Here is a 27,125-nt window from a genome sequence, read left to right as displayed (position 1 = left end):
CAAAAAGAAAAAGCAACTGGAAGTGGAATCTGAATAGTGGGAAAAGTAGGTGAAAAGATCAAATCCTTCTTTTTTCTGGAGATCTGAAGATTTTTTGAGCTAGGTGGTGAAGCAGGCAGTGATTATTTCAGCACACTGGTTAAGAAATACTTAGCATTATTGTCATACCAGAAACATTTTTTTCTAATCCATAAGCTTTTGGTGGATTTTTTAATGTCAAGAAAACCATTTTGGCTACTTCATCTGTAAGGAGTGTGTTAAGAATAAAGTGTGGGTACTTATCATGGATATACCAATTAACTACAATAGGAAGGACTATAGTCGTCTTCTTGGATCACCTGTAGTTCTTTAATGTAGAAAAATTTTATAGTGGGGACCCTGGGTGGCTCAGTCAGTTAAGCGTCCGACTTCAGCTCAGGTCACGATCTCATGGTCCGTGAGTTCGAGCCCCGCATCAGGCTCTGTGCTGACAGCTCAGAGTCTGGAGCCTGCTTCGGATTCTGTGTTTCCCTCTCTCTCTGCCCCTCCCCCACTCATGCTCTGTCTCTCTCTGTCTCAAAAATAAATAAACATTTAAAAAAAGTTTTATAGTAAATGCCTTGTTTATGTTTTAACACGGCTTCCGAATGATGTTTGAGATCATGGCTCAGGATTTAATCAGTCTTTCAAACTTTGCTCTTCTAACAGGAGACTAATAATAGTAGACTTAATGAGCATTTGCCTTTTGCTTTCTTTCTTTTTTTTTTCTGCCTGCACTTTTAACATAAGAGTTTGAAAGTAAAAGCAACTTAATATGTTTTGTTATCTGACAATAATAAGTATGTCATAATTGGCTTTCATACACTTTTTTTTTAGAACTTTTTTTATTAGAAAAGAAATCAATTAAAGTAAGTTGCCTTTTTTTGGTTGTCTTGATGAGTTTTGGGTGGTGTTGGTAATGGTTTGAAAAATTCAGAAAAGTTTAAAGAAGAAAAATAACCAGTATTCTCACCATCCAGAATATACTTTCTTAATTTCTGTAGAGAATCAGCATGTGTGATTTTTTTTGGGGAGTGTGTTTCCGGCAGCTATGTAGAATCTACAGCATGAATCTTAAGAGTTTTGTGTGAATATATGATCTTGTCAGGTCATTTGAAGAGAACTGAAATTTGGCATTTAATATTTTTTTTATCATTAAGTTAAAATGAGAATTTTTGACAGTTTCTTACATATTCCAAATAAAAAATTTTAAAAAATATTAAAAGATGAAAGAGCTTCAGAATCCAGTGTTCTCTTGAAAACTCTTTAGTTGACTTTTAAAGAGAATTTTGCTTTCTAATTTTGTTTCTTGGATATTTCAGTCTTTTTTATTCTGAAAGCAGTCTTAGTAATTTATCTATGTGCTACCATTTTGTTATATTCACATCCTACTAGCAATCCTTTGTGTGCATGTATTTCTTTCCTTGGCAACTTTTGACTATACGTTTAGGATAGTTTTACTATTTGCCATTGTAGTAAAGTTTCATTTTTGATAATTAATAGCTTTTTTTTTTTGCTAATGTTATCTATTCTTGTCTGTTTCTAATGTATGAAAATATTTAAGGTCAAGTAAAATGCTTTTTAAGGTTTCTGAGATTTAAGGTTTGCTAAAAAATACTTTGAGTGTTTTAAGATGAAAATAAACTAAAAATGGATATAGAATGCCAATGCATGAGGTATTTTAGATATGTAGCTTATCAGCTTTTTACCACTGTCTGAGCTCAACTTTGGAGTTTCAGTAAAAGAGGCAAAATGCCTCCCCCCTTCCCCCACCAAGGAGAGAGGCATGGTCAGACTACTCCTCTCTTTTCCTGTAGAAGGTGGAGCTGAGATTGCTTTTTTGATGTCTAGAATACTATTTAGGGAAGAACACCTAGGTCTTGGCTTTTCTTTCAAACTGCTCTGTGAGTGTTTCAGATAATAAAAGGGTAATGTGGGGTGATATTTGGAAAAAAATAATAGTCCTGAGGAGCGAGAGAACAAGTGTTGGTTTGTTGAGAAATGGGGTACAGAGGAGGAGTAGGAAATGAAGTTTTCCTTGGTAGTTTTGTGACTGGTTGGCTCAGTTGCTAGGAGCACTCTGCTTTATTAAATCCAAGGTTGTGATAGGTTCTGATTAAGTTTACACTGTTCCCTGTTTGTAGATTTCCTAATTCTGACAGGTGGTGTTCATGTAAACGCCTTTGTTTATAAGGGGGACCATTCTTTGGAAACATCTTTTTTTTTTTTAACAGAAGCTACTATTTAACGAGTGCTTACTATGTGCCAGCCACCTGGCTTCGGGGGCATTTTTTTTGCAGTCTGTGCTTCAAACTAGTGAGCAATTACATAAATTATGTAATTGAAGTTTTCTATGAACAGTGATAGATTCAACTTGTCTGAATATATTTCCTTTGAATAACAATAGTACTTAAATGGAATTATTCTTTGTTTTTTTCACTCTGCCTATAGATATTTTCCAATAACTTGATTTAGGGCAGTTATTCTTTTTTTGTTTTGTTTTTTAATTCCAGTTAACATATATTGTTATATTAGTTTCAGGTGTACAATTACACCTGCAACAGTTCAGCACTTCCATACATCACCTGGTGCTCATCACCACAAATTCACTCCTTAATCCCCATGCTTATTTAAGCCACGCTCCATCACCCTCCTCTCTGGTAACCATCAGTTCTCTATAACTGAGAGCCTGTTTCTTGATTTGTTTCTCATTTTTTTCCCCTTTTGTTTTGTTTCTTACATTTCAAATATGAGTGAAGTAAGGTATTTGTCTTTCTCTGACTTACTTCCCTTAGCATCATATGCTTTAGCTCCATCCATGTTGTTGCAAATGGGAAGATTTCATTCTTTTTTATGTCTGAATAATACTCCATTGTGTATATACACACACACACCCCACATCTTTTTTGTCCATGGATCAATCGATGGACACTGGGCTGCTTTCATATCTTGGTTCTGGTAAATAGTGTTGCTATAAACATAGGTGTACATGTATCCCTTTGAATTAGTGTTCTTGTATTCTTTGGGTAAATATAAAGCAGTTTTTCTTAACCCATTTATTATGGTCATGTACCCCTAGGAGCATTTGATGAAATCTGTGGACATGCTCCCTTTGTGCATACATACTTACAACATTTTGCATAAAAGTGCATGCTGTTTATACTCAGTTTAATTTAAAGTCTGGTATTGAGCTAATTAGCTTTAAAATGTGAGATTTATTTGGGTATGCTTTATTTTCGTGAACTATTCTGTGCTTTTCTTCTCTTTTTTTTAAAATGCTACCTTTCTGTTTCTCATTGAATTACTAATATGAGTTGTTTCCAAGAGCCTTGAAACAGGCACATGAAGTTCACAGAACATTAGTGTTTGCATTAAGAACAATAGATCATTTCTGTAGTATCTTTACTACCTCAGTAAAGGATATAGTTAGGATAATGCCTAGCCAAGTGTGATATAGTCTTAAGTGTTTGATGAAACTTATACAAATAGTCGAATAGCTAGGTTTATAAAAGGACATTTGAAGCAACTTTGTGAAATACACACTGGATAATCATTTAGTGTTTTATTTGTAGATTGGTGGCTAGCACCTGTCTTCATAAAGACCAATTGGATTCATCACTTACTAAAGCTAATGAAGTCTGAATTGTAAAATTTACCATGCTTTTTTGAGCCAAGCTGACTTATTTTCTACCAACACAAATGTTCTAAGTTAATTTAAGCAGTGAATCACACTTTACTTTGTATTTGGTCAGGTCCTGTGTACTAGTTCATAATCGTTTGACTCCTTCTGATAGGTTTTATATGTATGACTTAACTTAAGGTTTTTATCATCTGAGTATGTAAAATACATCACTGAAGGAATATGGTGTGATAAAAAACAGCATTTGGAGTTACAAACCCTAGGTTTAAGTTCAGATTGACACTTACCTCTGCAAGTCATTTATGCGTTTTTAGCCTGTTTCTTTCTCTATAAAATGTGATTAGTACCACCTCAGTTCTGAGTCTCAAGAGTAAACTGTACAGTGCTATAGAGATGTTATTTGACATATTCTAATATTCTAATAAGGGATATTAGACTATAAATGGCCAGTGGTTTCAGTTTTAAAGCTTTTCTCACACATGATTACTCATCACCCAATTAGTCTGTTTTTGTCTACTTTAACAATTTTCTTAATACAAATTTAAAAAAAATCTTCTAGTAAATGCATACCTATGTGTGTGTGTGTGTATATGCATGCACACACACACGGGGGTAATTTCAACCTTACAAGAAAGCTTGGTAAAGAAAATAGCCAGCCCTTTCTCTGTCATTAGTTGGAATATGCTAGGAGTTGGGGCAGGGGATGGGGGGGGGGTGGGTTTTGATTGTGAAAGATGGACTCTGCTCGCAGGTGCATACCAATTTGTTAAGAAGATGACTCATGGGGGCACCTGGGTGGCTCAGTAGGTTAAGCATCGGTTAAGTGTCCCGCTCTTGATCTCGGCTCTGGTCATGATCTCTTCGTGAGATGGAGGCTGTGTGTCAGGCTCTGTGCTGGTGGCATGGAGCCTCCTTGGGATTCTCTCTCTCTTCCCCTCCCCAATCCATGCTTTTCACTTTCGCAAAATAAATAAGTTAACTTAAAAAAAAAAAAATGACTCATGCTCAAACAAGTGTAATTGGTATCACAGTATTATCACAGATTAAATCTTGTGATACTTTTAAAAAATAGCATGGCAGAATAGGTGATACAGAAGATTTAGAGAAAGGGCCTATGATTTCTATCATTAACAGGAAGTTTTACTTATGTTTTATTTAGCTGGAGAGTAACAGAGTACTGAGGAGGACTCTCCAGAACCCTTGATGCTAGTCTTGGGATGTAGTCAAGAGCTAACAATTTGAGTTGTCATCAATAGCCAGAAATTTTATTTATGTACATTCTTTCCTTCAGTCCTGTGAAGAAATAGTGTCCTAGGTTTATAGATGTGGAAACAAAGGCAGAGGAGAGTTTAATGGCTTGCCTAAGGGCATTCAATAAGCAGCAGAATTGGAATTTTAACTCAAGGGCCTGTGATTTCACAGTCCTAGTATGCGGTTTCCAACTTACTGTGTGTGGTTAACTCTAGAAATTTAAAATTTGAGCCAGTTAATTAGGCGACTAACATTTTTGTGGTCAGTGTCTTTTAAAATTTATGATTAGAGAGGTCTTTTTAAAAATGTTAAAGGTTTGTGAAATACATGTTACGAGGTACATATTATGGTCTTTGACTTTCTCTTTCACATCTTGGGTTGGTATTTAAAGCTTCCTTAGGCTTGGAGTCAATTACTGTATCCATTCTCAGTTTTTCTACCCTCATGACTATTCTTGAATATTTATACTTGGGGCCTTGGAAGTCATGGATGTGTTTCTGTGAATAAAGCAAGTGGAGCAGAGAACTGCCTTTCTTTTGCTGGAGAGGGCACCCTTGCTGCAGGCCATGTTACTATGTTGTGTGTGCTAGGCTTTGGGAGTTGTGACTGGTGTGATCATAGTACTTATAACTGTTAGTTGGTAATTTTTAAACCTTTATTTTAGATTATACTAGTAAATTCCTGTGGTATTTTGTCACCATCATCTGAACAGAGGGTTTGGATAAATAGCTTTAAAGTTTTTGTCAAAGCTCTTAAAGGTTTTCGTCAGGTTACCTAGCGGTTTGGAGGGAGGAAGGAAAAATAATAATTGCCACTTATTGTGCTTCTGTAATGTGCCAGATACTGTGCTACAGGTTTTAGAGGCATTTTTTTCTAAATCTGACAAGAAACCTAAGGTAGAGGGTGGAGCTTGAATTCAAATACAGGTCGTTCCAGCTCTAAAACCCGTGCAGGCTTTGAAAGGTAAAAGAAGTAGAGGATATTTACATCTCCTCCCTGGCATATTTTTCAGCAAATACTGGTTACATAGGTTGTAAGACCTATCTACTTTTTTTGTCCTCTTGTATGACTTGCCGCTTTGTTTAGAGCTACCAAAGTTTCCTTCATTTTCAGAATTCCAACTTTGAATTTTTGGAACACTTCTAAACTGAGCTGAAATGGAACCTGGAAAATTAATTTATTGTCTCTAAATATCAAAGAAAAACGTGTACTTTTATGAATAGCTCATGGGGACAATTTTTAAAAAATTGCTTGGGTATTTCGTTAAATTTGGAAGAAAGACTGTTGTACTCTGAGATACTTGATGATTACTTTGACAGTGCTTTTGTCCATAGCTGAAAATTTATTTTTTATTGTTTTTAAGTTTGTTTGTTTATTTATTGAGAGAGAGAGAGAAAGAAAGAGTCCTAAGCAGACAACGCACTGTCAGTGCAGAACCCAGTGCAGGGCTTGAATTCCCAGACTATGAGATCATGATCCAGCTGAAAACAAGAGTCGGACCCTGGTGCCCCTGTTTTGTTTTTTATGTAGTTTAGTCTTCAAAGTAATATGTGCTTTATAAAATTCAAACAATGGAAATATGTGAAGGAACTAAAAGTTTTTACCTCTTTTCTCCAGCCTGATGGTCAATTTTGAATTGTTTTCTGTGGAGCATACTTAAAATGAGTGAAGGGGAGCACCTGGGTGGTTCAGTTTGTTCAACGTCCGACTTCGGCTCAGGTCATGATCTCACAGTTCTTGGGTTCTAGTCCCACATGGAGCTCTCTGCTGTCAGCACAGAGCCTGCTTCAGATTCTGTCCTCCCCCTTCCCTGCTCAAGCGTGCGTGTGCGCGCGCGCGCTCTCTCTCTCTCAAAAATAAAACATTAAAAAAAAAAAAGTGAAGAAGAAAAGTTGATGTCAGACACAGTTAACTGCAGCCCAAGTTTTTATTAATCGTTCCTTACCCTAGAGTCTAATAGAACAGTGTATAGTTTAATAGTGAATTAAAATTTGGCCACTGTGTCATAATATCATAGTCCTAATTTTGTTTTAAATTTTTTATGTGAGCTTAGGTTATTTTCAAGTATGACATTTATAAAAAAAGGTAGAATAACATTCCTTTCATGCAAGGGAATTTGCTCTGGATAAAAAACACATTTACTTTCCACTTAACTTTTAAAAATAGTAGGCCTTTTCTAAGATATAGGTGATATGAAGTTTGTATTTTGGGAGTACTGTGTGGATAAAAACGACTTTATATTATAGCCAATTGTTTTGCTTTTGTCTTTTCTTCCTTGGTATGTTTCCAGAGGGTGGAATATTGAAAGTTGTGTTAATGTCAGTCAGCTTTCTCTTACATATGACCTATGTTTGGTAATCTAAATTTTATTTCATACAAGAAAAATGTTTATTCTTATTTAATCCAAAAAATTGACTTCATATACTTGTGGCTATATTGGGAATGTGCCAGTGCTATCTTGACTCTGCTCTACCTATTTAGAAATCATTTATGTTATGGTAGTAATGCTGGATGAACTTGCAGAGGTGTTAAGTCTTTGGAAAAAACCTCTGGTTAAAACTTTTCTTCCTCTCAAATAATTTGTTTTTTGTTATAAGAGTAATATGTATTTATTGCAGACTGTGAAAAAAGTAAAGAAGATATCAGTTGTAATCCTAAAATTTAGAAGTGTCCATTTTCTCCCAAATCTTTTATGTATGTGAACATTTTTTAAAAACAAAAGTGGGAAATGAATTATACTAAACAAAATTAATCTTTTCACAAGTGTTTCACATAAACAGTCTCTACAGGTTTTAGAATTCCCAGTAGCATTTTATTTTATTTTATTTTTATTATTAATGTTTATTTATTTTTCAGAGACAGAGAGAGCATGAGTGGGGGTGGGGCAGAGAGAGAGGGAGACACCGAAACTGAAGCAGGCTCTGGGCTTTGAGCTGTCAGCACAGAGCCTGACTCGGGGCTGGAACTTGGGAATGGCAAGATCATGACATAAGCTTAACCAGCTGAGCCACCCAGGCACCCCTCCCAGTGGCATTTTAGATTCAGACATAAGTGGATTCATCCCTTACTACGCATTTTATGTACAGTGTGGTAACTTCATGAGAAGGAAACCACTTTACCTAAGTAGAATTTTGAACCAAAGTTTGTAACTTGTTTAAAGTATAATCATGTTCTCACAATAGGGACTTTTTAAAAAATACAGAAAATTATCTGTTAGTGCTTGCATGCAGAAATGGCAGAGGTATCAAGATTATATTCAGATCATAAATAATGGAAATAGAGAATTTCCAATATTGCTGAAGTAGACCATGAATTGACTTACAGGAGATAGTGAAAGAATTTTTTTTTCAATCACCGTTATCTTTGATGCCCCACCACCCATTTGTTAAAAAGGCTGTTTATTTCCCTGAATCTGTCTCTTTCTATCCAGCCTTAATCTGTCAGTCTACCTTAACTGTCTTTGCTTTCTCACTGAATTATCTCCTGTTTAAATTAAAATGTAATCTTTGCTCATGTTAATATAAGTTCAAGCAGTTCAAGAGTTTTCTCTAATACTTGTGCCTCAAAAGCAGCTTTTAAGTCTTTATTTTGTAGATTCCAGCAAGATTTCTGATTTGTTGATTTAACTTGATAAAACACAAAATATGTCTCTCTTATGTTTAAAAAATAACAGCTAGCTTTTCTTTTTCTTAAAAAAAATTTTTTTAAATGTTTATTTTTGAGAGAGAGAGAGACAGAGTGTGACCACAGGAGAAACAGAGAGAGGGGGAGAAACAGAATCTGAAGCAGGCTCCAGGCCCCAAGCTGTCAGCAGAGAGCCTGACACGGGGCTCAAACCCACAAACCAGCCCCACAAACCGTGAGATCATGACCTGAGCTAAAGTTGGATGCATGATCGACTGAGCCACCCAGGTGCCCCAGGAGATAGCTTTTCAAAGAGATTGTTATTCTGTGCCCATTTCACTAATGTCCTCATGCTTAGTGTTTTTTCAAAAAAATATTTTACTCCTTCCATCTTTGTATTTATCCTGTTTTTATTTTTTTATTATGTTATTTTTTAATGTTTATTTTTGAGAGAGAGAGAGAGAAAGAGAGCGCGCACAGGGGAGGGGCAGAGAGGGGAGACGGAGTATCTGAAGTGGGCTTTGTGTTGACAGCAGAGCCCAGTGTGGGCCTTGAACTCACAAACTGAGATCATAATCTGAGCTGAAGCCGGACGCTTAACCAACTGAGCCATCCAAGCGCCCCTACTTTGTGGTTTTTTAAAAATCTTTTTGTTTTGAAATATATTTATAGAAGAGTTGTAAGAATAGTACAGAGAATTCCTGTATATCCTTCACTTAGCCTCCCCTAATATTAACATCTTGCATACCAAAGTACATTTATCAAAATTAAGAAATTAACATTGGGGGCGCCTGGGTGGCTCAGTCGGTTGAGCTTCTGACTTTGGCTCAGGTCATGATCTTGTGGTCCATGAGTTCGAGCCCCGCGTCGGCCTCTGTGCTAACAGCTCAGAGCCTGGAGCCAACAGCTCAGAGCCTGGAGCCTGCTTTGGATTCTGTGTCTCCCTCTCTCTCTGACCCTCCCCCGTTCATGCTCTGTCTCTCTCTGTCTCAAAAATAAATAAACGTTAAAAAAATTATAAAAAAAAAAGAAATTAACATTGGTACATTATTAACTAAACTACAGACTTTTATTGTAGTTTCTCCAGTTTTTCTCTTAATGTCCATTTTCTATTATAGAATCCAGTCCAGGATACCATGTTGTATTTACTTGTTATACATGTTAGCCTTCTTCAGTCTGTGTTTTTCTCAGTCTCCTGTTTTTCATGATCTTCACACTTTCGAAGAGTGCTATTAGATATTTTGTAGAATGTCCTTCAGTTTTAATTTGATGTTTTCTCATGATTAAACTGGGGTTATGGACTTTGAGAAGATACCTTAGAGGCGGAGTACTCTACTCATCACATTGTATCAGAAGGTACATGAAATCAGCGTGACTTCTTACTGATGATATTCACCTTAATCAGTTAAGGTGGTGTCTGTCTGGTTCCTCCATTGTGAAGTTACTATATTTCCCTTTCCATACTCTTAGAAAGCAGTCTTGAAGAGCGCACACTCAACAGAAGGGAATTAAGTCCATCTTCTAGATGGAGGAGTATTCGAAGAATTTGTGGGCAAAGTTAAAGCCACCACAGTAATAAATATTTGAGGGGACATACTTTGAGGCCATGTATATATCCTGTTTCTCCTTAAAGTTTCACCCCCAAATTTTAGAATTCATTGTTGGATTTTGCCTGCAGCAGTTATTACTGTGGTGATCTATTGATGATTTTCTACTTCTCTTATTCCTTCTACATGTATTATTTGGACTCCTATAAGGAAGATTGATCTCCCAGTTATTTATTTAATAATTGATACCAGTATGAACTCATGGTTGTTTATTTTATTCATTGGCCTATAACCCAATACATGGTTTATTTTGTGGTTCAGGTTATTCTTCCTTGGCCAGTGAGAGAACTTTCTGTTGGTTCCTGTGTCCTTTTAACATGCCGTGTCCCCATCCATTTTTTACCCCTAGGATTTTGCCAAAATGTTAATCAAGGATGGCCATAGATCTTCTTTAGTTGTGTCTCACAACAAAAGAGACCTGATTAAAAATGCAAATTTAAAATGTTCTCTGGTCTCTTAGCACATGCTTTGTAAAAGGTACAATGCCAGATTTTTGGATATACAGATGAGTAAGTTAGTTTATCTTCATACTCACAGGTATGTCTGTGAAATGAAGGGAATTAAGGAAATGGATTTTCTTTTTTGAGAGAGAGAGAGTGAGAGTGAGTGTCTGAGCAGGGGAGGGGCAAAGGGAGAGAGAGAATCTTAAGCAGGGTCCCATGCCCAATGTGGAGCCAACCAGGAACCAGGGACTTGATCTCAGGACCATGAGGTCATGACCTGAACTGAAATTAGAGAATCTAATTTAGAAGAATGTGGTGATTTTGTAACTCTATAGATTTCTGAACTAGAATAATCTATTTTTTTTGCACTCTGGTCAAAATTATATTGTAAACTGAAAATCCAAATTCTTGGGGAATAAATGAAAACACATTTGCTAAACTGTTCTTGACTCTATACCAGAATTGTCACCTCGTGCTTTCTAGTTATAGATTTTTGTGTTTTTGTCAGCATTTTTACTGTGTTCTGTTTTGTAAATTATAGTTAGAGAAATATCTTTAAGCAGTCTCGAATCTCTGAATTCTCTTGAACATTTGGTATATTAATAATTTAGAAATAAGCTACTACAGTAGTAGGTAATTTTAAATGTTCCAATGCAAGTAACGTGCTATTGATCGCACTCTCCAGGTATGTGTATTCAGTAAGAGGAAGAAGTTTGTGAGTTTGATTTTGTTTGCCATTCTCCTCCAAGTCTCTTGTCATGTTAGTAAAACTGGAAAAAGTTTTTACTTTTTCCAGTGATTACTTTTTCCAGTGATTAGCTCATTGCAGAGAAGAGTGCTCAACTGTTCATATTATTTATAATAGCTGTGAACTGTAAATTATCAGAAACTCATAAATTAACTGTTTTAAAATAACACTGTAAAAGTTAAAAAGAATGTGATAATTGAAAAAGTTGATTTTTAGAAAATTAACTGTTAATTTCTTTTAACCATAATGTAATTTGTAACACACTTAGGAAGCATTCTTGTTTTTTTCCAGCCTTATGTTTATGCTGAAATAGAGAAGGTTGATCTTTAAGGTAATGAACAGTATTCAGGCAACATTTGTGGCCCAGTGCTGTCTTTTATTGTAACAGGGTCCAATACAGCTGATTCAGGGGGTGTTAATTGAGTGTTCACTGGATGCCTGGCACTGTGCTCTGGGAGATTGGTGATTTCAGGGCATTTGTTGTGTCTAAACTTCTGTTAAAAGCTAAGTAAAGTAGTATCAGTGGTGTGATTATTCTTGCTAACTGCAATGTAAATTGTTAACATGTACTCATTGCTAATGTTCATCATTCTTAAGAATTTATTTGGTCTTGGGCGCCTGGGTGGCTCAGTCAGTTAAGCATCTGACTCTTGATTTCAGCTCAGGTCATGCATGATCTTGCAGTTTGTGGTTTTGAGCCCCATGTTGGGCTCTGCATTGACTGTGCGGAGCCTGCTTGTGATTCATTCTCTCTCTCTCTCTCTCTCTCTCTCTCTCTCTCTCTCTCTGCCTGTCCCCTGCTTGTGCACGCATGTGCGCATGCTCTGTCTCTCTCTCTCTCTAAAAATAAATAAACTTAAAAAAATTTTATTTGGTCTAAGCAGGATGTCAGTAGTACTAACGTCAGTTCAGTATTATTTATTATGGGTAAATTTTACAGTCATTATTCCCTTCCCCTCCTTTTTTCTTTAGGATCTCAAACTGGAAAGGATGTTAATTATTTATTAGTTCATCCTGTGCTTAAATCCCCTTTATGACTTAAGAGCTTCTTGTTTCCTTCTATGATTTTTATTTTGTTGCTGAGTAGGGCACTTTGGATTTTTTTTAATTTTTTTTTTCCAGATATAATTAGGGACAATAAGTGTACTATGATAACTTGGTAAAACTAGAAAAACATTTTAGGTAATACATAATCACTGTGTAAAACCTAGGTAGCAGTTGATGGATATCTACAGAGATAATCATTTCTGAACGTTTTACATATTGCTTACATTTAAATAATTGTAATCTAAATTTAAATTGTGATATTTGGGTTTCACTTTAAGTGTATCATTTTTTAAAATTTTATTTTTTAAATTTACATCCATGTTAGCATATAGTGCGACAATGATTTCGGGAGTAGATTTCTTAATGCCCCTTACCCGTTTAGCCCATCCCCCCTCCAACAACCCTTCTAGTAACCATTTGTTCGCCATATTTAAGAGTCCCTTATGTTTTGTCCCCCTCCCTGTTTTTATATTATTTTTGCTTCCTTTCCCTTGTGTTCATCTGTTTTGTTTCTTAAAGTCCTCAAATGAGTGCAGTCATATGATATTTGTCTTTCTTTGACTGACTGATTTCGCTTAGCATAATACCCTCTCGTTCCATCCACGTAGTTGCAAATGGCAAGATTTCATTCTTATTGATTGCCCAGTAATACTCCATTGTGTATTATATATATACATACCACCATACATACACCACCTCTTTATCCATTCATCCATCGATGGACATTTGGGATCTTTCCATACTTTGGCTATCGTTGATAGTGCTGCTATAAACATTGGGGTGTGTGTGCCTCTTCGAAACAGCACTTCTGTATCTTTTGGATAAATACCTAGTAGTGCAATTGCTGGGTCATAGGGTAGTTCTATTTTTAATTTTTTGAGGAACCTCCATACTGTTTTCCAGAGTGGCCGCACCAGTTTGCATTGCCACCAGCAGTGCAAAAGAGATCCTCTTTCTCCACATCCTCACCAACATCTGTTGTTGCCTGAGTTGTTAATGTTAGCCATTCTGACAGGTGTGAGGTGGTATCTCATTGTGTTTTTGATTTGTATTTCCCTGATGATGAGTGATGTTGAGCAGTTTTTCATGTGTCAGTTGGCCATCTGGATGTCTTCTTTGGAGAAGTGTCTATTCATGTCTTTTGCCCATTTCTTCACTGGATTATTTGCTTTTTGGGTGTTGAGTTTGAGAAGTTCTTTGTAGATTTTGGATACTGACCCTTTATCTGATACATCGTTTGCAAATATCTTCCCATTCTGTCGGTTGCCTTTTAGTTTTGCTGATTGTTTCCTTCGCTGTGCAGAAGGTTTTATTTTGATGAGGTCCCAATAGTTCATTTTTGCTTTTGTTTCCCTTTGTAAGTATCATCTTTTAAAATCACAAAGGACAAAACTGAAAATTATGAATAGATTTTCTTTAAAAAAATCTACAAATTCTGGATTTTTTTTTTTTTTTTTGAAATTCTTAAAGGAACACAGAAGTAGTCCGAGTTAGAAAGGAGATATGAGGGACTGGGCAGTATGGAGGCCATCTGGTCCAGGAAGGAATCCTGCTCCGTGAAGGAATCCCTGGGGCTGGTTTTTTAGTTAGTCCTGGCAGTTTCATATACATAAATAGAACCTAGCTTTCAGCATTTTCTGAAGAATGCTTTAAATATCAAACTTAGAATGTTGGTAAAGTGTGTTGACAGAAGCAGCATTTGATTTTACCAATCTCATCTAAAATACTTTTATTTTTTTAAAGTTTATTTATTTATTTTGAGAGAGAGCAGGGGAGGGGCAGAGAGACGGAGAGGGAGACTCCCAAGCACTGATAGTGCAGAGCCTGAAGTGGGGCTCGAACTCACAAACCATGAGATCATGGCCTGAGCCAAAACCAGGAGTCAGATGCCTAACCAGTTGAGCCACCCAGGTGTCTCTAGTCTAAAATATTTTTAATACAGGTTTCAGAAGTTAAATGATTCTTTTTTTTTTTTTTTAAGGGTAGAATTCCAGGCGGATGTTAGGAAAGGAACATAAAAACCCCTTCTTTGGAGGATTGCTAAGAAATAATGATCTGATCTTGGAATTTGAAGGAGAGATTTATGTTTCATAAATAAAGGAAATTATATTTCCTTTCATTCTTTCCTTGGAAGTAGAAGTTCACTGATAGAGATCACGGGTGGCATTGCCTGTCTTACTTTTATAGAATTGTATCCTATTCAGTGATTCATGAAAAGGGCTTTTGCTTTTGGTTGCAGTTTTGGCTTCTGAAGCCATTCACGGGCTTTTCAGGAGTCCTCAAGTGAGCTATTATTCTTGGCTTATATTTTGGTTGTAGAGCCTACAGTGCGGTATGCATTTTATTAATGTGATTTTCTTTTTTTTTTTTTGCAGTGATTATTTATTCAAGTTACTTCTGATTGGCGACTCTGGGGTTGGAAAGTCTTGCCTCCTCCTTAGGTTTGCAGTAAGTTGAAATTGAAATGCCTTTAAAGAAGTTTATGCTGTGTTTTCTAGGTAGTCAAAGGATTAAACAATTTTATTCAGAATAAAGTAGTTCTTCCAGAATTTATATATTTGAAAGTCTCCAAGTATACATTCCCAGTGATATGTTGGACTCTTAGGCTCTTGATTTTAAAAGAAATTCAGCAAAGTGTGATTATAAAGTTAGAATGTCTAACGCTCTTGGTAGAGTTCAAATAGTTGGCTTGTGTTTAAGTGACTTGATGAAAAATGAATCTTCAAGTAAAATTTTAGTAGGATAAAAGAAAGAGCAGGGCCTGGTACACTTTTTTTTTTCTTTTTTCTTTTTCTTGACGATGGCATAGTCTGTATGCTACACTTCACAAACAGATATGTAACTTTGAACCTACTGAATAGAATCCACAGTCTTCCATAGTCTTTATCAACTGCCTTCAAATTTAGCATGTTTTCCTTCTCACTGTTTAGGTCATTGGTTCTCAGAGTACGGTCCAAAGACCCCTGGGGATCATCAAGACTTTCTCAGAGGGTCCATGAGATTAAAACTTTTATCTTAATAATACTAAGCCATTAGTATTTACTAAGTAAGTATTTACTTAGTATTAAGACAAAAGACATTTGCCTTTTTCACCGTGTTGACATTTGCTCTGATGATGCAAATGCAGTGGTGGGTTAAACCTCTGGTGCCTTAGCACCACATCAAGGCAGCGCTAAGTGCCAAACTGTACTCTAGTCAAAGTATTTACTTGTATTTACTCATGGGATGGCGGGGCGGCAGGGGGGTCAGGGGGGTGATTTTCACTTAAGAGTGTCTTTGATGAAAACAGTGAAAATGATTAATTTTTAAAAGTCTTGACCCTTGAGTATTCTTTTTTAAATATTCTGTGTGAAAAAATGAGGAGAAATATAAAGCACTTGAACTGCAGACTGAAGTATGTTGGTTGTCTTGAGGAAAATAAAAACACTTGTATAGTTGTTTGAGTTGTGAGCTGAACTAGCTCCTTTTTTCTTTTTCTTTTCACTTGTTTCTTATTTGAAAGAACAGCTGACAAACTGTAGTTATGTAGAATTTGGTGGTATTGGGCAGACATTTTCTCCAATGTACTGAGACTGTCATTTCAAGGAAAATAACTGATAGCATTTGCTGTATGTAATGAAATTTAAGCTTTCAGGGGAAAATTAGAAGTTTAGAAAAGTTGAAATTCACTGTGAACTTGACAGCATGTCATACTTGACTTTTCTGATTGACAGTATTAATACCACTTAAAATATATGTTATATATATATGTATATATGTATATGTGTATATACATATAAAACAGTTAATGAAACCAAGGAACCAAGCTAAAGAGCCACCTATGTTTTATTCTAAGGAACTACTAGAATAGAACATAGCTGGCTCTTTAGCTTGTGTGAAAATATTTCCTAATATGGAAACAAATCAGGAAAGAAAAGATTATTAATTTGATTGCATTAAAATTAATATCAAGCACTTAAAAGTGTTAAAAAACCAGTGATACTAGCAAAAAAATATACATGAGGGGATATTCTCAATATATAAAGCAAATGTACATATTAGTATGAAAAGGATATTTGTCATAATGGGAATATGGGCAAATAACATGAGTGAGCAGTTCACAAAAGAAGAAATAAAAATTGACAAAAGTTCAATTTTATTTGTAAAGACTTTAAAATTAGGTAGTGCTTTTTATTAAATTGGCAAATATTAAAATCAGGAATCATCCATAATAGTAAATCAGCAATCCTGGGTATGTGGGAAGAATCTGGCATCTCTTGATGAAAATGGTTATAGCCTGAGGTGTCTGTTTCAAAGAAAATCCTCTCTGGGATGCCTGTTGATCTAAGCCACGGGTTTCAGTACTACCCACCTACATGGTAGCATTTAAGCATTTAAGAGAATACTGATTCCTGGGCCCCTAGAACACAGATGAGCTGCAAAACGTATAATAAAGAAATGTACAGGGACACCTGGGCGGCTCAGTCGGTTAAGTATCTGATTCTTGATTTCGGCTCAGGTCATGGTCTCTGCAGTTTGTGAGTTTGAGCTCTGCATCGGGCTCTGCACTGACAGTGCGGAGCCTGCTTGGGATTCTCTCTCTGCCCCTCCCCTGCTCTTGCACACTCGCTCACTCTCCAAATAAACTTAAAAAAAAATGTATAATAAGCTATGGGAGCACAGAGGGAAGAAACTCTAAGAATTGGCCAAGGAAGTTGAGGAATGTTTTGGCAGTCAGTATTGCCTGAGCTCAGAATTGAAGAACGAATAAAAATTGTGACCCGGGGACTGGGGATTAGGAGGTATGCAGAGAGAGATGTTGAAAATTTGGACAGAAGGAAGAACATGTGCAGTGGCTCAGAGGCATGCAAATAAGGCACATGTAGGGATTTATAAGAATTCTAACAAAGCATTCGTAAGTATTTCCAACAAAGCATCTATCATGTAGGAGTGCTAAGTGAATGTTCATTGCGCTCATTTTGTTCTCTGTCCACTTTCTGCAGTATCTGATGTTTATTAGACAATCAATTAAAAACAAATAAGATTTTTAAAACGTTTGTTCATTTTGAGAGAGTGTGCACGAGCTGGGGAGGGGCAGAGAGAGGGAAGAGAGAATCCCAAGGAGGCTCCATATTGTCAGTGTGAGCCTGATGTAGGGCTTGATCTCACAAACCGTGCATGTCTAAAAACTGGACATTTTGCGGGGCACCTGGCTGGCTCAGCTTGGTGGAGCATGCAACTCTTGATCTCGGGGTTGTGAGTTGGAGCCCCACATTGGGTGTGGAAATTACTTAAAAATAAAATCTTAATGAAAAACTGGACATTTTATAAAGTAACACTGCCATTGTGAGCTTACAAAATGAATAAATATCCCAGATTGTCTCAGAAATGTGGTGTCACAGTTGGTTTGAATCAGGATTCAAGCATGTTCTATACATTCCATTTGGTCGTTTGCTGCTTCATCTAAGTTGTTCCAACCTCCTTTTTTATTTATGTCTTTTACTTTTTGCAGAACCTGGGTAGTTGTCACATAGATTTTCCAACATTTTAGATTTGTCACTTTGCTTTTTTGTGGTGTCTTAAAACTTGTTCCTTTATCCTTCTTGTTACAGTAATTGGAAGCCCCAGAACCATGCTGTTTTTATGGTAGCTATGAGCCCCATGTAGTCACTTGAATTTAAATTAATTAAATATGCATAAAATTTACAATTCAGTTCCTTGTTCTCCATTAGCTTAGTGGTAACTGTATTGACTAGCAGTTTGTAGAACCTTTCCATCATCAAAGAAAGTTCTGTTTGACAGGGCTGCTCTTAATAGATTTAGGCCCATCTTTGTTGGCAGAATACTTCATAGGAGTTACCTTGTGCTTGCTAAGATTCTTCAGTGGGTTTAGGTGGTGATAGCTTGATCTCTCCTTTCACATATCTTTTCACAAACATTTTCAGTTAAAGAGAAAAAAAAAAGTTTTGTTTCCATTCTAAATAAAATGTCATGGCAGATACTTGAGAAAAATAGGTGTTAATTTTAAAAGTTTATTGAGTTAAACATTGTTCACGCAAAAACTTGTGCATAGGTGTTCATAAAGCAACATTATTCGTAATAGCCAAAATGTGGAAACAACCCAAATGTCCATCAACTGATCGATGGATGACAAAATGGCTTATATCCATACAATGAACTATGCTCAGCCATAGAAAGGAATAAAGAACTGGTACATGCTAGAACATGAATGAACCTTGAAAACTTTATCCTGAGTGAAGGAAGCTAGACATAAAAAGCCACATATACATGATTCCACTCACATGAATGTCCAGAATACACAAAGCCACAGGGACATAAAGTGGTTTAGTAGTGGTTTCTGGGGTCTGGGGGAGAGGAGGAAATGAAGAGTGACTGCTTACCGGGACAGGGTTTCCTCTTGGGGTGATAAAAATGTTCCGCAATTAAATAACGGTGATGGTTGCACAAGCTTTTAAAAGTCATAACTAGGAAATAAAATTGACTTCTACAAAAATGGAAGAAGAGAAGGACCTCCTTCCTTTGTGGCGAATATATTGGATGGAGGGTCACGGAGGGGAATGAGTGTTCTGCTGATTAACAACTAGAAACATCACTTGTAATCATTAAAAATATGAAACCTTTTTCTATATGATGTATGTAAAGAATTTGCAAACAGATGTTTGATAAAATTAAAGAACAGCTATTAAGAAAATCCCAAGAAGAAACTATTAAATAGTGCATTGTAATCAGAACGCAAACTGAGTATTGGGATGGAGTAGCTGTTCTCAGCATGTTATGCTTTATAAACTTTATCAACTTTATAGATAAAAGTTGAAATTGTATTTTCTTATTTACTTTATTGAACATTAATTTTATTAACTTTTTTTCCCTTTAGGATGATACATATACAGAAAGCTACATCAGCACAATTGGTGTGGATTTCAAAATAAGAACTATAGAGTTAGATGGGAAAACAATCAAGCTTCAAATAGTAAGTCATTTTTAGACTAGAATTTGTTTTGGAAATTATTTTGGTAAATTTAGAATGTATTTGTTATGATCTTCAGAATCTCATGTACCTGTGGTAGAGTGGGAGAATCAGAATTGTTTAGGTTAAAAACGTTTTCTCTAAGATTACCTTCCTAATTGAATTTTCTGTTCATAAAGCAGAGAAATACGTTTTAAGTCAGACTTGGTCCTAGTTCTTTTTCTTGTGTTTTTATCAGGGGGCGGGAGGAAGGGGGGTCTAAGTTGAAGTTTACCTTGTCCTAATAGTGAAAGTAGTTTGAGTATTTTCTGATGCCTTACCGTGCTGAATACTGTGGAACATTAAAAGAAACGTAGGAGAGGGTCTTCATATGTGGCTTAGATGAGTTTTATTTAGTTCTTTTGTATTTATTAGTTTATATGTACCAACTCTGTAGAAACAATTTTATTGGAAAGGAACTTAGCTTTTCTAACATGTTTCATAGCTCAGAAAATTAACGCCAAGGGATTTAATGACTTGCCCACAGTTACTGGCAGAACCGAGTGACTCACTGCTCCCTTTTTTCAGTATTTGGTGCCCTTGTGGCATCCTAGTCCGCTTATCCATCCTTCCATCCCCAACCCCGAATTAAAAGTAGGCAGTTGTGGTAGTTCAGTTATATCAGCTTTGTATGGGTCTGGGTACTGCCAGTGTACACATCAGTGGTCTTTAAAAACGTTAATTTCTGAGTATCTTTTGGTGTTGGTGTAGAAAACCAGTGACTGCTGGTTTTCTGGATTTGGAGTCAGAAAGAAAACTTGGATTTATTGTCTTCGTTCTGGTATTTACTAGTCAGTCGTGTATTTAACTCACTTCAACCTTTTTCAAACTGGGACTTCCCTCTTCTATGACCATGATGATACTTGATTTACTAACTCGTAAGGTAGTTGTGAGAACCAGACCCAGTAGCTCTGTGTATGTGGATACAATAATGTGTGCGAAAGGCCTTTGTGAAGGGCATTATGTAAATGTTACTGGTGATGTGACATACCCAAATAAATGGATGTTTGATTCCTTCTTGTTTTTTTAGTTGCTCCCTTTTCTTATCTGCCTTTGATAGCAATAGCTTTAAATACTTTCAACCAGTGAACAGATTACCTTCTATATTGATTTTTCCCATTGTATGTGGAGTGCCGACTTTATACTTGGTAGCACAAAGACTGTTTCAAAAAAGAAGTACTCAAGCCTTTAATCTAATTACTGGTGTGAAATGATTATGTCATGTATGATCACTGGTCTCGGGTAAGCTTTGAATATCTATTTGTGAAACATTCATTTATTATGACTTTACTGGGCTAGAAGGCATCTTACAGGTCATTCAGTCTTCCTTTCATCTTCAGTAGGAATTTCCTTTTGCTCTCTGGTGCCCTTTTTTTTTGAACACTTCTGGGAAGCAGCTAGTTCTGTTTATAAATAACTTCTGATTGTTTCTTTATGTTGAGCTAAAGCCAATTTCCTTTAATTTCTCTTACTCCTCTGCCTTTTGGAGCTGCCTAAACACGATTAATTTGTTTTCTGTTGGCAACCTGCGCTCTTTAGATTGGTCTTATCACAACCTTCTACCTCTGAAATCAGTCATTCCTTTCTGGAAGCATGCTTCCAGAACCTTTCACAATTTGGATCACTCTTGCATGATAGAAGTGCCTTTTATTAAGGTATGATTCCTAAAATCAAATATGAGATAAGAGTCTAGCCAGTGTGGGCTACATGGGCTAAGTTTTCTTTTGATTTGGACTCTGAATTTTTTTCCCCCCTCTCCTGCACTTCAGGACTCCTGCCCTTTCCTCATAATTAATCCATTCAAAAATAGATACGAGGTTACAGAGATGAAGGAAACAGAGCTCCATAGGAGGAGATTCCATTTCAGTGGGAGAGACAAACATGGAAAAATCAGTTACCCTGTGATTATGAGGGGTTATGAGAATTATATACTAAGGGTGATCAATTAGAGAGGACGGTAGGTACTGTTAGGATGAAAACTCAGGAGTTTTCAGAGTGGCAAGGAGAGAAGAAATTTTACTCTTTGGACGTCATTGCTTCGCCAGTCACAGTTATTTGTTAGCATTTATTCAGAAACAATTTCTTCCTTTTCTTGTCTAACTTTGCTATGTTAGTGAAAGGGCTGGTGGAAAAGGGAGCTAAGATTTTGTTGAGCAGCTTCTATAGTCAGGCTAGGCAGTTTATAAACATCAGTTCATTTAAACCTTTTAGCAGTTCTATAAGGTGATCTGTAGATGAGGAAACTGTTAAGTGACTTTCCCTAGTGTTAAATAACCAGGAACCTAGATTGGAGGTCAGGTTGGTGTGACTCCAAAGTTCTTGTTTCTCCATGGATATCCTGAAAGACTTTGAGCCTCCTTACTTACACAGCATATCTACATAGTCTTCTGCACGCTCCAGCTTAGTACTTTGGACAAAAAAGGTAATGAAGCTGTGGTGACTTTTTTTGGTTTGCCTTAGATTAACAGTTTTAACATCTTTTTTTTTTTTCCTTTCTTTTTCTTACTGGAGCATGCTAAAGTAAATTACAGACATCATATTTTACTCCAAAAATACTTGAGTATGCATCTCTGTTTTACTATTTTCACCACTTTCACATCTAACAAAATTGACACTACTGCCATAATATTCTCTTAATATCCGAGCTGTGTTCACATTTCCCCAAAATTGTAACTTGTTTTCAACAGCCCTGTTTGGGCTGGCTCTTAAAAAAAGGAAGTGATTTCACTGAGTGCTCCTGAACCTTTAGTTTTGCCATTTAAGACACTAATGGAGATCAGTGTAAAACTCATGAGCTATATGATCCAAAACTTTACAGTTCCCTCCCTTAATTTAAAGGCTGTTGCATGTTAATCTCCACTTGCTTTAGGCATCAAGCCCGTTTTTGGTTTTTGTTTTCAATGGTAACAATTCCCATTTTGCTATTTCCCCATCAGTCAAGGTGTTATTTTTACCAGGTGCTTTTAGTGGGGTAGGTAGCTATTCTGATTACACACATATTTTAAGAAGATGTCATTGACTAGGAGCAATTCAAACAAACTTACTGTTTTTCTTAAAACCAAGGCTTTTAAAATCTAACCATTGAGTTTGCCTCTTGATATTTTTAACAATTAGTCTTTTAAACCCAGAATCTTAATGTAACAACATAAGCATTTGTTTTCATTGTTTGAGCCTATATGGTTGAAGTGTGGCAAATGGCTCTTAAAATGAGTTTTCTAAAAGTATTTAGAATCATCTTCTTTACATTGTTTTTCCCAGGACTGAGATAGTATCTTCCTGAGATGGTCAAAGTGCTATCGTGACTAGTAGTTATCTGAATTAGGTCCTTTCAGTGCTTTTCCATGAAGGTAAAATGTCCTAACAAGTGATTTTGTCTTATTTGTGAGAGTATACTGTTCAAGAGGTGTTAGGCTACTAGCTTTCCTAATCAGGTCAACCTGTCCGCCTTCATACTAAATGCCTTGCACAGTGCTAAGGCTGTAGGAAGGAATATCAAGAGAATGACATAGTCTGTGACTCAAAGAACTCATCAGGAGCATTACCACAAGCTGAAGTATTGGCACAACCTTTTCATCCTGAACCTTCAGGTATTTGGCAATTACCGTGCAATCTAGTAGTGTGAGCATTGAGGGTTAACGTTCCCATGTCAAATCTTGATAATCTCCAAAGCTGCGTAAACGAAACTGTTCTCCTTCCTGCCCTTTCCCCACCTCTTATTTAATGGAACTGTTTGGATTTCTTGATTGTTTTATAATAGTGGGACACAGCAGGCCAAGAAAGATTTCGAACAATCACCTCCAGTTATTACAGAGGAGCCCATGGCATCATAGTTGTGTATGATGTGACAGATCAGGTAAGTTCCAGGAGGAAGTCGTGTTATAGTGACAAAGTAGGAGGTTACTATTGGATAAATACCAGATTCTTTTACTTTGTGTATTTGGCATCAGTATTATTTATAGCGCAGAATACTTTGTCCACTCCCAAATAAATGAGTCACATAAAAAACATTTATTTTAGAGGCACCTGGGTAGCTCGGTTGGTTGAGTGTCTGACTTTAGCTCAGATCATAATCTCACAGTTCATGAGTTCGAGCCCCACATCAGGCTCTCTCTCAGCTGTCAGTATGCAGCCTGCTTTGGATCTTCTGTCGCCCCTTCCCCCCACTCTTTCCCTCTCTCAAAAATAAAATAAACATTAAAAAATACTTATTTTAAAGCAGTACTTTAAAAAAGAACAACAGGTATATTGTTACTTTTCTCCCCTCTGTTATACTAATAAATTGACCAAAATTTTGTATTTTCCTTTAGCAAATAGAAAACTTAGTAATTGGTTTTACATTTGCTTGCAAGGGACTCTGTTTATATTTATTATGGACTAATAACTGATCATTTTGATAAGAGTTCATAGGGAGCTGTGGATTGTTTGGTGTATACTGTGTTCTTGGTTTTAGCAATTACTAATTACTTAGCAGCAATTTGCTAGTAATTTAGACTTCTCAGAGTTGCCAAAAGCAAGATTAGAGATCTCTGCGTCTGCAGGTGGTTCAGAAATAGGATGAGCTAGAGGACAATTCTTTTAAGAGGACCATGAGGATCTAAAAATTAGTTGTTACAAGAAGGTAGGAAGGAGGGTGTAGAGAAGGTGTGAATAATGTGGTCTGAGGGCCATCATTGTTCTTTTGATCAAAAAGAAAATTTCAGGGTCTTTTTTTTCTCTCAAAGTATGAAAAATAAACTTTGAAAATTAGGATTTGTTTTTCTTGCGTCAAATGTTAAGTCTCATCTCAACTATGAAATCATAGCTAATTAGGAGATAACTAGAATCATAGACTTTATAGAGTCCATGCCATTAGAAATATTGGGGGAGTAGTATCAACAGGAAAACAAAGAAGTGCTAATTAAAAATGTCTCTAGTCATTACCATGAAATACTTAAATAAGAAAATCTCCCTCCCCTAAATAGGTTTGTGGGAAAGGAAACAAGCATCTTTACCTTGGACTCATTTATTTAATAATACCTTTTGACATCTCTAGTATTAATACTTCAGGTAGGCTCTCTTGTTCATAAACTAAAATTTGATCAAATGTCAAAACACAAGATTTTATAGGTGCTTTTAAGTTGTTTATTCCAAAACAGATCTGACTGCAGTTTAATGGTGAACTGTATTTCCCTCCTTTAAGCTTTCACATTCTCATGTCTTATGCATATATGTATAGTCATTGTAATATATCACTTCACTTTCTTCCCAGCACTTTAGTTACTGTTTTGTAGCTAGACTTGTCTACTTCTCCTCAGGCCGGGAAAGACACTTCTGTTTTTACGTGCTTATTTAGAGCAGTTGTGTCCAGACTGTATGATCATTCTTAAAAATGTCTGTCTTCTTAGGAGTCCTTCAATAATGTTAAACAGTGGCTGCAGGAAATAGACCGTTATGCCAGTGAAAACGTCAACAAGTTGTTGGTAGGGAACAAATGCGATCTGACCACAAAGAAAGTAGTAGACTACACAACAGCAAAGGTATGTTTCAAGTTTGGTTTTTCAAACTGCATTTGAAGGTGTTCAGTTTGAATTATTTATGTATGGGTATGGAGTCCCACAACAGCCACGACCATTTACAGCTTTTAAAATACGTGCACTGGAGAGGCATCTATCTGGTGGCTCAGTCGGTTAAGCACCCAACTCTTGATTTCTGCTCAGGTCGTGATCTCATGTTTTGTGAAATTGAGTCCCGTGTCAGGCTCTGCACTGATAGCGCAGAACCTGCTCGGGATTCTCTTTGTCCTCCTCTGTCTGCCCCTGCCACACTTGCCTTCTCTCAAAGTAAATAAAAACTTTAAAAAAATAATAAAATACGTGCAGTAGCATATGCTGATAATGGCAGTTCGCGTAGTGTCTTTTCGGATTCAGCAAACTTAGTCCTTCCTTCACTCCCCGCTTCAGATGACAGAAATGCACTAAGTGGAAGAAACTTTGTGTTAATTAAACCTTACTATTCTCTTAGGAATTTGCGGATTCCCTTGGAATTCCATTCTTGGAAACCAGTGCTAAGAATGCAACGAATGTAGAACAGTCTTTCATGACGATGGCAGCTGAGATTAAAAAGCGAATGGGTCCTGGAGCAACAGCTGGTGGTGCAGAGAAGTCCAATGTTAAAATTCAGAGCACTCCGGTCAAGCAGTCAGGTGGAGGTTGCTGCTAAAATTTGCCTCCGCCCTTCTCTCACAGCAATGAATTTGCAATCTGAACCCAAGTGAAAAAAACAAAATTGCCCGAATTGTACTGTATGTAGCTGCACTACAACAGATTCTTACCGTCTCCACAAAGGTCAGAGATTGTAAATGGTCAATACTGACTTTTTTTTTATTCCCTTGACTCAAGACAGCTAACTTCATTTTCAGAACTGTTTTAAACCTTTGTGTGCTGGTTTATAAAATAATGTGTGTAATCCTTGTTGCTTTCCTGATACCAGACTGTTTCCCGTGGTTGGTTAGAATATATTTTGTTTTGATGTTTATATTGGCATGTTTAGATGTCAGGTTTAGTCTTCTGAAGATGAAGTTCAGCCATTTTGTATCAAACAGCACAACCAGTGTCTGTCACTTTCCATGCATAAAGTTTAGTGAGATGTTATATGTAAGATCTGATTTGCTAGTTTTTCCTTGTAGAGTTATAAACGGAAAGATTACACTATCTGATTAATAGTTTCTTCATACTCTGCATATAATTTGTGGCTGCAGAATATTGTAATTTGTTGCACACTATGTAACAAAACAACTGAAGATATGTTTAATAAATATTGTACTTATTGGAAGTAATATCAAACTGTATGGTGATAAGTATTGTTTTAATTCTTATGGTTAAAGGGAAATAGAGCCTTGCATTATACTCAAAACAGCCATTTGTGTGTGCAACCAGGGCACTGTAGACCTATCTTAGAGCAGCATCCAATATGCTTTTCAGATAATATATCCAGTAAATGACCTAGGGAGGCTTCTGTGCTGTATAGGGATTTAACCAGGCTTAGTGGTTCAGGGAGACTAAATTATATGGAAAACAAGTTTAGAATGTATGCTGTCTAGTCTCTTATCTCTGATCCTTCTCGAAAACCATTTGAAACGGCTTCATCGATCAACATTTTTGTTAATTCTTCTGTGGTAGAGGTGAAAAGCAGCACATTTTTCCTAACTGGCAAGTGATCAGACTAATGTTGTGTGCTGATACTGTTTCTTCAGTGCTCTGAGTCAGATGTCAACTATCTTATCCTCCACAACTGTATAATTTAGGTTGGAGGAGAGTTAAAGCATTAAAGTAGAAAGCAGGAAATTTACTATTGATTGCCCTAATTTTAGGAATCATATCCCTAAAAATTAACCAAGAACACAAATGCAGGGTGGGAATGATAAATGAAAACAATGTATTTATTTCAGTGGAATTTTGCACATGTGAAAAATTTTGTTAAAGAGCCTAAGGTTTGTTTTTATTGTGGGGAACAAAAATCTTTTGCTAACGATGGCATTTTGAGGTGGTAAAGTCAGAGATGGTTTCCTTGGGGTTGAAATAGCAGCCAAAACATTGTTAGGTGCTTGGGATGTGGCTGTTGGCAACACATTTTACGGTGGGATCTTTAATCCAGTGATAAAATTTTAACTAAAAACAAGCCAAAAATGATAGGTTTCTTTATTTTCACTGAACAGGCAATTGAAATACATGGTACAAAAATAAGTGGTAAGATTATTGTAAAA

At 36.4% G+C, this 27,125-nt stretch overlaps 1 protein-coding gene across 4 annotated transcripts in view; it reads left to right on the top strand.

The window, feature by feature from the left end:
- RAB1A (RAB1A, member RAS oncogene family) overlaps positions 1-27,125 on the top strand; it is a 34,877-nt gene that overhangs the window by 3,475 nt on the left and 4,277 nt on the right. For 2 of the 4 annotated variants that reach the window (XR_007461980.1, XR_007461979.1), the window contains exons 2-6: positions 14,754-14,826; positions 19,253-19,348; positions 23,142-23,237; positions 24,769-24,900; positions 25,385-25,707. Coding sequence is in view for 2 of the 4 variants with exons in the window: in XM_049650330.1 (XP_049506287.1) it covers positions 14,754-14,826; positions 19,253-19,348; positions 23,142-23,237; positions 24,769-24,900; positions 25,385-25,582 (595 nt within the window). In the remaining 2 variants the exon portion in view is untranslated. Of the gene's footprint in view, positions 1-14,753; positions 14,827-19,252; positions 19,349-23,141; positions 23,238-24,768; positions 24,901-25,384; positions 25,793-27,125 lie in introns of those variants that run through there. The other 2 variants (XM_049650330.1, XM_049650332.1) reach the window with 2 other exon arrangements.

Source organism: Panthera uncia, assembly GCF_023721935.1.
Source record: "Panthera uncia isolate 11264 chromosome A3 unlocalized genomic scaffold, Puncia_PCG_1.0 HiC_scaffold_11, whole genome shotgun sequence".
In the NCBI taxonomy this organism is placed as follows: domain Eukaryota; kingdom Metazoa; phylum Chordata; class Mammalia; order Carnivora; family Felidae; genus Panthera; species Panthera uncia.
The sequence above is the reverse complement of the archived record's forward strand: the minus strand, read 5'-3'. Positions and strand labels throughout refer to the sequence as shown.